Source organism: Anomaloglossus baeobatrachus, chromosome 2 (genome assembly GCF_048569485.1).
Source record: "Anomaloglossus baeobatrachus isolate aAnoBae1 chromosome 2, aAnoBae1.hap1, whole genome shotgun sequence".
NCBI lineage: Eukaryota > Metazoa > Chordata > Amphibia > Anura > Aromobatidae > Anomaloglossus > Anomaloglossus baeobatrachus.
Genome location: NC_134354.1, coordinates 240,509,403 through 240,522,847, shown reverse-complemented (window position 1 = coordinate 240,522,847; position 13,445 = coordinate 240,509,403). Strand labels below are relative to the sequence as shown.

The window sequence follows — 13,445 nt, the reverse complement described above, 5'->3', positions numbered from 1 at the left end:
ACCTCAAAATGGTATCACTAAAAAACGACAGAAACCCAAAAAACAATCATACAGCTCAATTGAGCAAAAAAACAGTTTCGTATTTCAGAAAATGATGACAAAAAAGAGAATTTTGTTACTTACCGTAAATTCTTTTTCTTATAGTTCCGACATGGGAGACCCAAACCATGGGTGTATAGCTTCTGCCTCCGGAGGACACACAAAGTACTACACTCAAACGTGTAGCTCCTCCCTCCTAGCATATACACCCCCTGGTAGCCAGTCCTAGCCAGTTTAGTGCAAAAGCTGAAGGAGGACATCCACCCACAAGTAGAGACAGAGCAAAACCCGGAACAACCGGAACCTCTGTCTACAACAACAGCCGGTGATAACACACAGAACAAGAAACCTGCCAACAGGCAACAGGGAGGGTGCTGGGTCTCCCATGTCGGAACTATAAGAAAAAGAATTTACGGTAAGTAACAAAATTCTCTTTTTCTTCATCGTTCCTTATGGGAGACCCAAACCATGGGACGTTCTAAAGCAGTCCATGGGTGGGAATAAACAGAAAAACTGAGAAGTAGGCGAAATCTAACTTCACAAATGGGCGACAGCCGCCTGAAGGATGCGTCTGCCCAAGCTCGCATCTGCTGAAGCAAGAGCATGCACTTGGTAGTGCTACGAAAAGGTATACAGACTAGTCCAAGTAGCAGTCTGACAGACCTGCTGAGCCGTAGCCTGTGCCTGAAAACCTAAGAGGCACTGACAGCTCTGGTCAAGTGTGCCTTGATCCCCGGCGGGAGAGGCACTTGAGTACACTGGTAGGTATTGGAAAAAGGCCGACCTAAACCAACGACCCAGGGTCGGCTTAAATGCCGAAAGGCCCTTACGCTGACCAGCGGTCAGCACAAAAGAAAGGTGCACCGCCTAAGAACAGCGGTGCGAGACACAAAGATCCGGAGCGCCCGCACCAGACCCAGAGTATGCAACGCCCTTTCAAGGCGATGAACAGGAGCCGGACAAAAGGAAGGCAGGGAAAAATGCCCCGGTTAAGGTGGCAGCAACCACCTTAGGGAGAAAGTCCGGAGTCGGACGGAGAACCACCTTGTCTTGATGAAGGGAGGACTCCGAAGAGAGTGCAGCCAAAACAGAGACTCCCTTGAGGGAAGTCATGGCCACTAGAAAGACCACTTTCTGTGAAAGACTAAACAAAGAAACCTCCCTAAGAGGCTCAAAGGGGGGTTTCCGTAGCTGTGAGGACCGAATCAATGTCCCAGGGCTCCAAGGGCCGCCGGTAAGGCGGAATGATGTGAGATGCGCCCTGCATGAAAGAGCGCACCTGGGCCAGCCGGGCGATACGCCGCTGGCACAACACTGACAGAGCCGAGACCTGTCCCTTAAGGGAATTGAGGGATAGTCCTAGCTGCAGACCGGACTGTAGAAGGGACAGGAGGGTCGGCAAGGCCAAAAGGCCAAAGGATACTTCCGAGCTCGAGTCATAGTGGAGATGACTTCAGGAGGGATACCAGAAGTCGTCAAGATCCATGACTCAAACGCCACGCCGTCAAACTGAGAGCCGTAGGTTCTGGCGGAAGGACGGACCTCGTGAGAGAAGGTCTGGACAGTCCGGGAGATGCTATGGCACCTCTACGGACAGACGGAGCAGGTCAGGGTACCAAGCTTGCCTGGGTCAGTCTGGAGTAATGAGAATGACCCGACGGCCCTCCTTTCTGATCTTGCGCAGGACTCTGGGCAAGAACTAGAGGGTGAAACACGTAAGACAGACGAAGCTGGGACCAAACTCGAACCAGTGCGTCTGCCGCAAAAACCTGAGGATCGTGGAGCCACGGTTTGACGGCAGAAACAATCTGCCTCCCAGTTTTCCACGTCTGGGATGTGGGCTGCGGATATGGTGGACTAGGAGTCCTCCGTCCACTGAAGAACGCGATGAACCTCCAACATTGCCAGGCGGCTGAGTGCCCCGCCCTGGAGGTTGATGTAGGCAAACGCTGTAGCGTTGTCTGACTGGACTCGAATGTGCCTGGCCGCCAACAGATGGTGAAAGGCTTAAAGAACTAGAAACACAGCTCTGATTTCCAGCACATTGATCCAGAGGGCTGATTCGGACAGAGTCCAAGTGCCCTGCGCTCCATGGTGGAGATATACTGCTCCCCAGCCGGATAGACTAGCATCTCGGTGAGGATCACCCGGGACGGAGCCAAAAAGGAGCGTCCCTGAGACAGAGGGGACGATGCCACCATTGAAATGAGGCCCTGGTCTGTGGCAAAGCCACCGCCCCGTGGAAAGAGGAAGTCCGCTTGTTCCAACAGCGGAAAATATCCAGCCGTAGAGGACGCAGATGGAACTGGGCAAGGGAATTGCTTTCATTGACACCACCATCTGATCCAGCACCTGTATTAGGTGCCTGATGGAACGACGTCGACCGCCAGCGGAGGGACTGCTGTTTGACTAAGGGCAGATTCACAAGTGCCGACAGAGTCTCGAATTGCGTCCCTGGGTCTGTGAACTTCTGGGTCGAAGTCAGAGTGGACTTGGACAGAATGACAAACCACCCGAATTGGTTAGAGTGGCGAGAGTGAGCGAGGCACTCCGCTAACAGTCTGCACTGGATGAAACCCAGAGTAGAAGGCTGTGGACAAAAAGATCACTGCCAACCCCTAGAGGTGCAGGACCGCAATCACAGCTGCCCCGACCTTGAGAATACTCGAGGGGCCGTGGCTAACCCAAAGGGAAGAGCCACGAATTGGACCACTCTGATTGCAAAACGTAGCCAACGCTGGTGTGAAACTGCGATTGGCACATGCAGATAGGCATCTCTGATGTCGATGGATGCTAGGGAATCTCCTTGGGTCAATGATTGATCGCAGAGACTCTATGCGAAACTGCCGCACTTGAACATGCTTGAGAAGCTTGAGATCCAGGTCGGAAGGCACCGCCCTCCTCGGGTACTAGGAATAGATTTAAGCAGAAATCTCAGAACCGTTCCCAGTCGGGAACCGGTACAATTACTCCAGTGGCCTGCAAGAATGCCACAGCCTGTGAGAAGGCGGCGGCCTTGGAGCAGAGGGGAGTTGACAGAAAAAATCTGTTTGGCGGGCTGGATAGAATTCTATCCTGTAGCCGTGGAAGATGGTATCTCGCACCCACTGATCGGAGACGTGTTAAAACCATACGTCGCCAAGTGGGAGAGCCTGCCACCGACCAAGGACGTTGCTGGCGTGGCCAGATAGCCAGGAGGAGGCTGACTTAGTGGCAGCATGTCCTGCGGTCTTCTCGCGCGCCATTTGGGTTTACGATCCTTGGCTGAGCCAGTGGGCGAGGCCGAGGGCTAAGAGAACGATCAGATGGAGGAACAAAAAGAACGAAACCTCGACTGATTCCTGCCCTGGACAGGTTTCCTGGTTTAGGTTTGTGGCATGGAAGAAACTCTTCCCGCCAAGAGCTTCCTTAATAATTTCATCCAGTTGTTCCCGAACAGTCTGGTCCCAGCAAAAGGGAGCCCAGCAAGGAACTTCTTTAGAAGCATCCGTCTTCCACTTCCGAAGCCACAGGAGCCTGCGGATAGCGAGAAAATTAGCCGAGGCCACCGCAGTGCGGTGAGGGTCTCCAGCATGGCAGACATGGTATAGGATGAAAAGACTGAAGTCTGGAAGTTAAGGCAACCATTTCGGGCAAAGAGTCCCTATGAGGGAATGCATCTCCTCTAGAGAAGCAGAGATGGCTTTGAAAGCCGCACTGCTGCAAATGGGGAGAACGAGGCCCCTGCCACCTCCATACAGATTTGGCCAGAAGGACAAACTGGCGGACAGCAAAACCGTAAGTGAAGAGCCATCAGCCACTGATACAACGTCCGGGCTGAGAGTCTAAACACCGGAGGGACCACCTTTGGTGAATGAGCCCACTCCTTGACCACCGCTGGTGGAAGGGGAAAACTGTCATCAGAACCACGCCTTGGGAAGCGTTTGCCAGAGCAGACCCTGGGCTTGGTCACAGTGGCCTGAAAACTGGAGTGGTTAAGGAACACACTCCTTATTCTCTTAGGCAAGGTAAACTGGTGTCCTGTTGCCAGAGAAGTTTGCTCCTCTGATACTGGCGGATTGAGGTCCAGTACAGAATTAATGTACAGTGGGATCCTTAGAGAGGTGCCGTCAGCCACTGATACAACTATCCGGACTGAAAAACTAGACACCAGAGGGACCACCCTTAGTGAATGAGCCCACTCCTTGACCACCTCTGGTGGAAGGAGGAAACAGTCATCAGAACCACGCTTTGGGAGCGTCTGTCAGGACAGGCTCTGGGCTTGGTCACAGTGGGCTGAAAACTGGAGTGGTTAAGGAACACACTCCTTGTTCTCTTAACGTATACTGATGCCCTTCTGCCAGAGAGGGATACTCCCCTGACACAGGCGGATTGAGGTCCAGTACAAATATAATGGACGCAATCAAATCATTAGCATCTGCGTCACCTTCGGACAGATCAATGGTACATTAAGTAGCGTCCGAGCCCCCAGTAAAGACATCCTCCTCGTCCAGTGAGTCAGCTCGTGAATCAGAGCTGCGGGACGGGGAAGGACAGGGGACCCTGCGTCTCCATTTTAGGAGGACGGGGCCTGAAACCAGATGAAGAGACCTCTAAGAGCTTGTTGAGCGAGCCGTAGCAGCAGAAGCGCCCTGAGAAGGGGGCTAATGCATGCTCAGCACCCCCGGAGCAGCTGGAGGACCACTGACGAGCCTCCAGGCTGAGGGACCACTGTGTTTATGTGCTCAGTACAGGCAGTACGAGTCTACATGCATATTAAGAACAGCCTTGCAGCCTTGCTCTGATGTGAGACATGCTGCAGAAGTGGGGGCACTGTGAGGGAATGCATCTCCAGAAAGACCCCCAGCAGAGTATATAAACAGAGAATATAAGCAGCTGCACAACTGGAGGTTGTGGCTGCCAGACCGTTTAACATACATTTCTGTGCCCTCCAGACCCCCAGCCCTGGCCCCCATTTGTCACAATGTGGTATCTCTGTGCCTATGCAGACACGGAGAACGCTGAGAAAATAACGACCGGAGCGAGGCGAGGGGGCGGGGCCTACTCTGAGAGCGGGCAAATGAGGTATACAGGGGAGGGAATCCTTCCTCAGTGAGGGGTTCCGTTCCCTGTGCTTTACAGCCGCTGGGCGGAGCCACACCGTCCCTCTGCATGACTGACATGCAGGGGGAGTGAAACCGAAACTAGGCCTCAGGTGAAGCCGGGGCCTAGATTTAAACATGCGGCCAGCGTGCAGGCACCATCGGCGCGGTTCTCCAGTGAAAACTGGAGAACCGGCCGGAAATGTTACCCCAGACATATAACACACTCCCCCCAATAAATAAAGTACAAGGGACCCTGGAAAGACCACTTTCTGTGGTAAAAACGTCTCATACTTAGCTTTTGAGACGCAGGTGCCAGGTCCCTGGGGGGGGTTAAACGCTCCGTCCGACAGGATCCTGAACAGGGCTGCGGATGGAGACCGGTCTCCTGCAAAGCAGTGAGAACCGTGATGGCTCCCACTTCAAGCCAGATCCCCAAGGGATGGCGAAGGAGCGCGGCATGTGAAGGCTCCAGCCTTGTAAAGTCAACCTTAACAGCACCGCCGACACAGTGGGGTGAGAAGGGACATGCCGGGAGTCCAGATTGGACCCGCTTTTCTTCCAAATCTTTGAAATCCAAAAAATCAAAAATCAGAGAATGCATGTGTGTGTGTGACCTCCTGAACACAAAGCATTGAAACTGGCTAGGACTGGCTACCAGGGGGTGTATATGCTAGGAGGGAGGAGCTACACGTTTGAGTGTAGTACTTTGTGTGTCCTCCGGAGGCAGAAGCTATACACCCATGGTTTGGGTCTCCCATAAGGAACGATGAAGAAAGCATTTTTTTTTATTTTGTTTTTTTTAAACCTCATCACTAGTGATGGGCGAACCCGGACTGTAAAAGTCCAGATCCTCGTGGAATACAAAGTATCCAAGTAACTAACCGGATCTGGCCATCCAGATACACATTAAAAAAAAAATAAAAATAAAATAGGGATAGAGCAGGTGAATTATACTTACCAGGCTCCACGCGGCTGTAACACTACTTTTGGTACCGCTCATTATCCCTCGTGCATACGTACTACTTCCCCCAACCACCACCAGTCCCGAAGTTTTTGATTGGTCGCAGTCACAGACCGCGCCCCCACCCTATGTGACAGTGTGTCTGACTGCTTGGAATCACAGACGCTGTGTGTGTCTCTATCATGGTGTAAAAATAAATAAACTGGCGTAGGGTCCCCTATATTATGATACCCAGCACAGAAAGCATACGAATACAGGCTGCAGCCCTCAGCCGTGTGCTTACCTTGGCTGTGTATCAAATTAAGAGGTACTGCATGCAGCTTTATAAAATTTTTAAATACATTTTTTTTAAAAAAACGGCATGGGGTTTCCTCAATTTTGATACCCAGCCAAGGTAAAGCCTGACATCTGGGAGCTGGTATTCTCAGGCTGGATAGGCTCAATGGTTATTGAGCACAATGAAGGTCTATGTGTGGATGATGTAGGAGGAGTCATCCACACGGAGCTGGGAAGGAGGACAGCAATGGAGGGAAGATAGGAGCCGTCGGACTGAGACCAGAGACACCCATTGGGCCTGATCGAGTATAATAAAAGGTCTTATGTTATACAGAGCGGTTTTGGCATTTCTATACAGTATTCTAGAATGCTGCATATAAGAGCTTACTAGTGGTGGCCGCAGGGGACAGATCTGGTGACAGGTTCCCTTAAACAGAGTTTAACAGTAGTTTAAGCGGCTGCAATAGTAGCCACTTTAACAGCATTTTTTAAAGTCTTATAGGTGTATGGGTGACCGTAAAATATAACTTACCCTTCCTGACATGTATAGTCTACTCTGGATCCAAAGGTGAATTCTGATCCTATCCTATTTGAATTCATTACATTCCCAGGATCACCACAGGAAATGGCTGCAAACAAGATACAATTTTTCATCTTAAAATGTGCGCACAAGTCAGCCTTCCATCTTGTCTGGTTTAATTGCAAAAAAAAGTTACTTACGAGAACAAAATTTAACCAGCGTAGACCAGCTTCTTCCTGAGCATGTGATTATATTTTGATTAAGCTTATCAAGGTCCGATATGTATCCTGGTTTGCATTCATACAGCACAGTTGTTTGATCAAAGTAGATGATATTGGTAAAGTTATCTCTGAGCACCGCGAAAGGATATTTGGGAGGAGTGGCACAAACAGCTAAGAAATAAGTAGCAACTAAGTTATAAATACAGATTATGAATATTACAACAACATTAATAAAAAAAAAAATTATATATACACACACCTACCACTATAGTAGCAGTGTTCAACATTACACAAGTACTCATTAATACAAGTACAGCTGCATATTAAATATGCAGGTGAGCTCACATTTTGCTGAAAATGGCAACGCTAAGGGTAAAAACACATTTCTAAAGATTTTTTTTTTTCTTCAAAAATGACTGCACCAACAAAATGACTGCTGCATGAATACAACCTGATGGAATAGGAAACATCAGATAATTAGCTCAATAATTAGTTTTCTTAATGCCAATGCAAATGAACAAAAATCTTGACAACCACAAGCAGATACATTTCTTGTAATGAATGCCGATAGTCGATGTAGCACTAAACTAAATATAGACACAACAGACATTAACATAAACAGATATTAACCAGTAAAAGACACAGTCCAGTGTTTCTTTGCACACACACTGAGGGTCTCCACCATCACAATTCTTTGTTGAACTAAATACGGCACTAACGCACATAACTACTGTTCCCTGCCACTCGACTGGCAGGGAAGGATATGTTGTGCCTTATCCATTTCTTAAATTGCACTGGTAAAAGGAAACACTAACTTTGATTGCTATAAGCAACGAAGACAGTTTAAGGCTATGTGCCCACGGGAGCTTGCACCCACGGATATATCCGCAGGTACGTCCGCAGGTTTCCCACAGCTGATCCCCGGAATCCTGCAGCTATAAATAGCTGCGGGAATCCAGCAAAATAGCTGCGGTAAAGGCTATTTTCACATTTCCATTGTTTTTCATCAGTCACATGCGTGGCTTGACGCTTGTGACTGATGTGTTGTACAACAGATGACAAGAATAAGAATTCATTGTCAGACTCCATTGTAAAAGAGAGTTGTACTCCATTGTGAGAGAGAGCGATCAGCCGATCGCTCTCATTAGCCGGCTGCCGGGTGATCAGCCGATCGCTCACAGCAGCCGGTCGCCGGGCGATCAGCCGATCGCTCCCAGCAGCCGGCCGCCGGGCAAATCAGCCGATCGCTCCCAGCAGCCGGCCGATCAGCTGATCGTTCGGCCGCCGAGAGTATGCGCAGCAGAATCAAAAGGATTCCGCTGCTCAAAAAACTCTACATGCTTCGTTCCACGACTGATCAGTTGGACGGAGGATGCAACGCAGCATCATCAGTCACAATCCGCCGCTCATACAAGTATATGGGAACAACGGAATCCGCCAAACGGATTCCTTTGTTTATCAGAGCCGCGGATTGTGACTGATACAAATTGACGGAAATGTGAACCTAGCCAAACCTGCAGACATTCGTGCGACTTACCTGCGGAAGTCCCGGCCTCTATCTCCATAGTGGAGGGCCGGGAATTCCGCAGCTATTTCCGCAGGAATAATTGACATGCAGTTTCGTGCGGTTGCGGGACATCTGCAGCATGTTCCGCAGAAGCACATACCGCAGCATGGACACAGATACTCCCCATGTCCCATAGGATAACATGGGGAGTGCCTGTACTTGCTAAAACCTGTGGATTTATCTAGAAAATCCAGAAATCCGCAGGTTTTCCGCGGCAAAATGCGTGGGTACAGAGTCCCATGGGCACATAGCCTTAGGAGCCAAATAATTCACTTTAATAAGCATTACACCTCTGTTCACCAGCTGGCCAAGAAATAATTTCATAAGAAATAAAAAAAAACAAAAAAAAAAAAACACAACACCTCTGTGGCATTGTTAATAATTACAAACTTGATACCATCTCCTAAAAAATCTTTACCTGAAAATCAGTCCTTACTTTTAATAAAACAATTAAGGCTATGTGTCCACGGTAGATATTTTTCTGCATGAAAATCCGCGACTTCCGCGGCAAATCCGCACCTTATTTTTGCCGCGCATTTGCCGCGGATTTTGATGCGGATTTTTTTTTTTTCCCCCATTCTATACCCAAAATCCGCACCAAAATCCGCAACAATAATTGACATGCTGCAGATTTTTCCGGATCAAAATCCGCGGCAAATCCGCCGCGGAAAAATCCGCAGCATGGACACAGCATTTCCAAAATGCCATTGAAATGGCTTGGAAGTGCCGCTTCTGCAGATTTTCGAAAAATCCGCGGCAAATCCGCGGCAAAATCCGTGCAAAATCCGCAGCGTGGGCACATAGCCTTATAAAGACAAATTAAAAACTGTGTTCCACCTCGCCATCTCATAGTATTTTTTTTTTTTTTTTTTTTATACAAATTATGGATGTTGTCACACTTTCTAGAACATGACTATACATGTTTGCTGTATTGTTCTGTCTCTAACAATTCACTAGTAATTGTGAGCAATGACATTAGCTCACGACACGACATGCAAGCAAAAGGACAAGAGGAAGTTTCATTTAAAGGGTAAATTAGGCATTCCCTTACCTCCTAGGCCCCAGTGCAAGTTGCACATACTGTATGTATACTGGAGGTAATATACTCACACAGACATTTGGGGGCTTCAGATGACCATTGACTGTCAGCAGTGCAGATGATTGAGCTTGAACCATTCATGACAAAGTTATCTTCACACTCATATCTCACAGCATGATTCAGTGTATATGGCCCACGAAACCCTGATACCCTCCTTCCATTTTGCACTTGAGCTGGATCTGGACAATCAACAGCTAAAAATAAGGGGGAAAAAAAAGTTTTAATCAAATAAGAATATGACTTTTGGGCTACACAGCTAGCCTATTTACATTTCCAGTCGGGTACAACTTCTTCCCTGTCGCCATGTATTTGAGTGGATGCTGGCACTTTGCGAGGGGACGTCTTACCAATTTTTCTAATTCTGAACAGTGTCACTTTAAGAGGTAATAACTATGGAATTTTCAACAGATACCTTTGATTCTGAGATTGTTTTTTCGTGACATATTGTACTTCATGTTACTGAGAAACTTGACAATGTTTTTTTAGTTCATTTGTGAAAATATCGAAAATTTGGCAAAAATTTTGCAATTTTCAAACTTTACATTTTTATGCCCTTAAACTAGAAAGAGTTATGATCACACAAAATAGTTAATAAATAATATTTCCCACTTGTCTACTTTACATCAGCATAATTTTTGAAACAAGGGTAATAGGAAAAAATGTACCCTACAATTTGTTGTGCAATTTCTCCCAAGTATGCCAATATCCCAGATGTGGTGGAAAACTACTGTTTGGGCACGTGGCAGGGTTCAGAAGGGAAGGAGCACCATTGAAGGGTATGTGCGCACGTGTGTGTATTACATGCAGTTATGCTGCGTTCTGCACCGCAGCGTAACTGCATGCGTCCTGCGTCCCCTGCACAATCTATGGAGATTGTGCAGGAGCCGTGCGCACGTGGCATGTTAGAACGCAGCGATTCGGCTGCTTGCCGAATCACTGCGTTCTAAGAAGTGACATGTCACTTCTTTCGTGCGTTCTGCATGCTGTCTATAGGGAGAGGCAGCATGCAGAGCGCACGAATCTGCCGGCACCATGCGCTTCAGAACGCAGCTTTTCAGCTGCGCTCTGAAGCGCACATTTTCGGTGCAGTGCAGAGCGCACACGTGCGCACATAGCCTAACTTTTAAACACAAGATTTTGTGGCATCGATAGATGCTATACTGCATTTGCAGAGCCGTTGATGTACCTAAACAGTGGAAATCCCCAAAAGTGGCCCTATTTTGGAAACTGTCTCCCTCAAGGAACTTACCTAGATGTGTGGTGAGCACCTTGAACTCCCAGGTGCTTCACAGAATTTTATGACTTTGAACCATGAAAAAAAACAAAAATTCACATTTTCCCCACAAAATATGTAATTTTTGCTCCAAATATTGTATTTTCACTAAGGTGACAGAAGAAAATGCACCATACAGTTTCTCCCAAGTACACAGATACCTCATACATAATGGAAAACTACTTTTGGGTGCACCGCAGGGCTTGGAAGGAAAGGAGTGATATTTTGGCTGAAATAAAATTGGGACGCTATGTCATATTTGAAGATCCCCTGAAATACCAAAAAAGCAAAAACTCCCCACACGTGAACCCATTCTGGACACTAAACCCCTCACAAGGCACATGGGGGGTATGGCCCTTCCTGATCTTTATATATATTACCTGGCCGGACAATTGAAATATCTGGGTCAATGGACACTTCTTGGGGTGAAGGGTTCTCCGGAGGGACTCTTGGCCGAGTTCACGGGTGTGGATCTCCTATGGCCACTGTTGACAGATCACAAGAGAGCCCCTGAGGGCCGTGTCCTCCCGATACACAAACTAGGGGCCAGGATCTGGAAAGAGGCTAAAGCCATATTCGGATTTCATGACATACCAATTGAGACCCCCTTATGGGATAACCTGGACCTTCCACACTTTTGTGGGTTGCCGGGGTTTGGTGAATGGAGGAATTGCGGAATAGTTGGTGAATGGAGGAATTGCGGAATAGTTTCCCTGGGTTCAATTGTCCGTGATGGTGAAATCCACCCTTTCGCGCAACTGCGTGCAGAATTCGAGCTGCTGGAATCTCGTGGGTTTCAGTATCTCCAGATCAGGCACGCCTTTCGGGCTCAGTTCTCTGGTCGTGGGGCTAGATTCTCTTCTTTCCCAGTCATTGGAATTATCAGATCACAGGGCCCTGGCGGTCTTATTTCCAAACTATACTCCTCCCTCATTCGGGCCAAAGCCATGAACAGTCCTCTTTCTGTCCGCGAGAGGTGGAGTGCCAGGATCTCTGAAATTGATGATGTAGTTTGGGATGACATTGTCGAATCCCACACGTTGGTCTCTCCCGCAATCAATAATAGACTGATCCAATTATATATAATACACCAGAGACTGAAAAAGATGAAAAAGATGAATAATTTGGTGCGGGTGGGTTGTCCGAGATGCGGGAGAGACGGTGCTGATTTCTGGCACATGATATGGGATTGCCAGGTCATTCTCTCCTATTGGGGTGAGGATGTAGCGACTCTTTCCACCATACTTCAAAAAGCGGTTGCTATGAGCCCAATCCTGTGTTTATTCGGGGTGGTAGATGTACACTCCTGCTCCCAAGATGAGAATCTATTAATAAAAAAGGTCTTGTTTTTGGCCCGGAAGGGCATTATACTAAATTGGATGAGCACTCATCCCCCAACTAGAGCCTCTTGGATTGCACTGGTAAATGCTATAATTCCGTTAGAACAATTTGTATATAAGACGAGAGGTTCTTTACATAAATTTGACAAAATATGGGGTAGATCTTTGGGTTCGCCCTTGACCGGAGGATCACCCGGTTCCCTGACCGATAACCTACAGTCATTACTATCGCAATAATATTCGATATTGCTCCAGTGATGGGAGAGGAGAAATATGTAATTCATGAAACTTCATATTAGTAATGTGACGTGGTCCCTGATACCTGGGTTGTACATTCCTTGTCAATATGGGCTTTTTGCCCCAAGTTGGATATGGCTCGTGAGCTGACACCTTTGAAATATCTACTGTACTAATGCCATGCTGAACGCAATAGATGTTGACCTGATTGTTGATGTATTATTAATCTAGCTATTAACCAATTTACACATATTTTTACTGTATAAATTGCTGAATTATCTTTTATTGTAATGATTTACTTAACCTTCAATAAAACGAGTTTAAAAAAAAAACAAAAAACCCTTACAAGGCATTCATCTTGGGGTATAGTGAGCATTTTTAACCCTTAGGTGATTTACAGAATTGTGTAATTTTGAGTTGTGAAAATAAAACATTACAATTTTATCCCACTAAAATGTTGCTTTGGCCCCAAAGTTTTAATTTTCAAAAAAAAGGGTAATAGGAGAAAATGCACCATACAATTCATTACATAATTTCTCATGAGTTCGCCAAACCCCATATGTGGACAAAAACTATTCATGAGGCACAGTGCAAAGCTTAGAAGGGAAGGAGTATCATATTTGAGTTCAGATTTAGTTGGAATAGTTTAGAGATGCTATGTCACATTTGCAGAGCCCCTGACATGCCAGAAAAGCAGAGCCCTCATAATTGACGCCATTTTACAAAGTATACCCCTCAGTGAATTGATCTAGGTGTGCAGTGAGCATACTGAGACCACAGGTGTGTCACAAAATTTTATACCATTGGGCGGTGAAGAAAAAAAATAAT

At 47.2% G+C, this 13,445-nt stretch overlaps 1 protein-coding gene across 5 annotated transcripts in view; it reads right to left on the bottom strand.

Moving 5' to 3' along the window:
* Window positions 1-13,445, bottom strand: part of LOC142291293 (C4b-binding protein alpha chain-like) — a 187,875-nt gene that overhangs the window by 58,697 nt on the left and 115,733 nt on the right. For 4 of the 5 annotated variants that reach the window (XM_075335729.1, XM_075335726.1, XM_075335728.1 and 1 more), the window contains 3 exons: window positions 9,779-9,961; window positions 7,081-7,272; window positions 6,893-6,989 (listed from right to left, as the gene is read on the bottom strand). In XM_075335729.1, the coding sequence (XP_075191844.1) occupies window positions 6,893-6,989; window positions 7,081-7,272; window positions 9,779-9,961 (472 nt within the window). The remainder of the gene's footprint in view (window positions 1-6,892; window positions 6,990-7,080; window positions 7,273-9,778; window positions 9,962-13,445) is intronic. The other variant, XM_075335730.1, reaches the window with a different exon arrangement.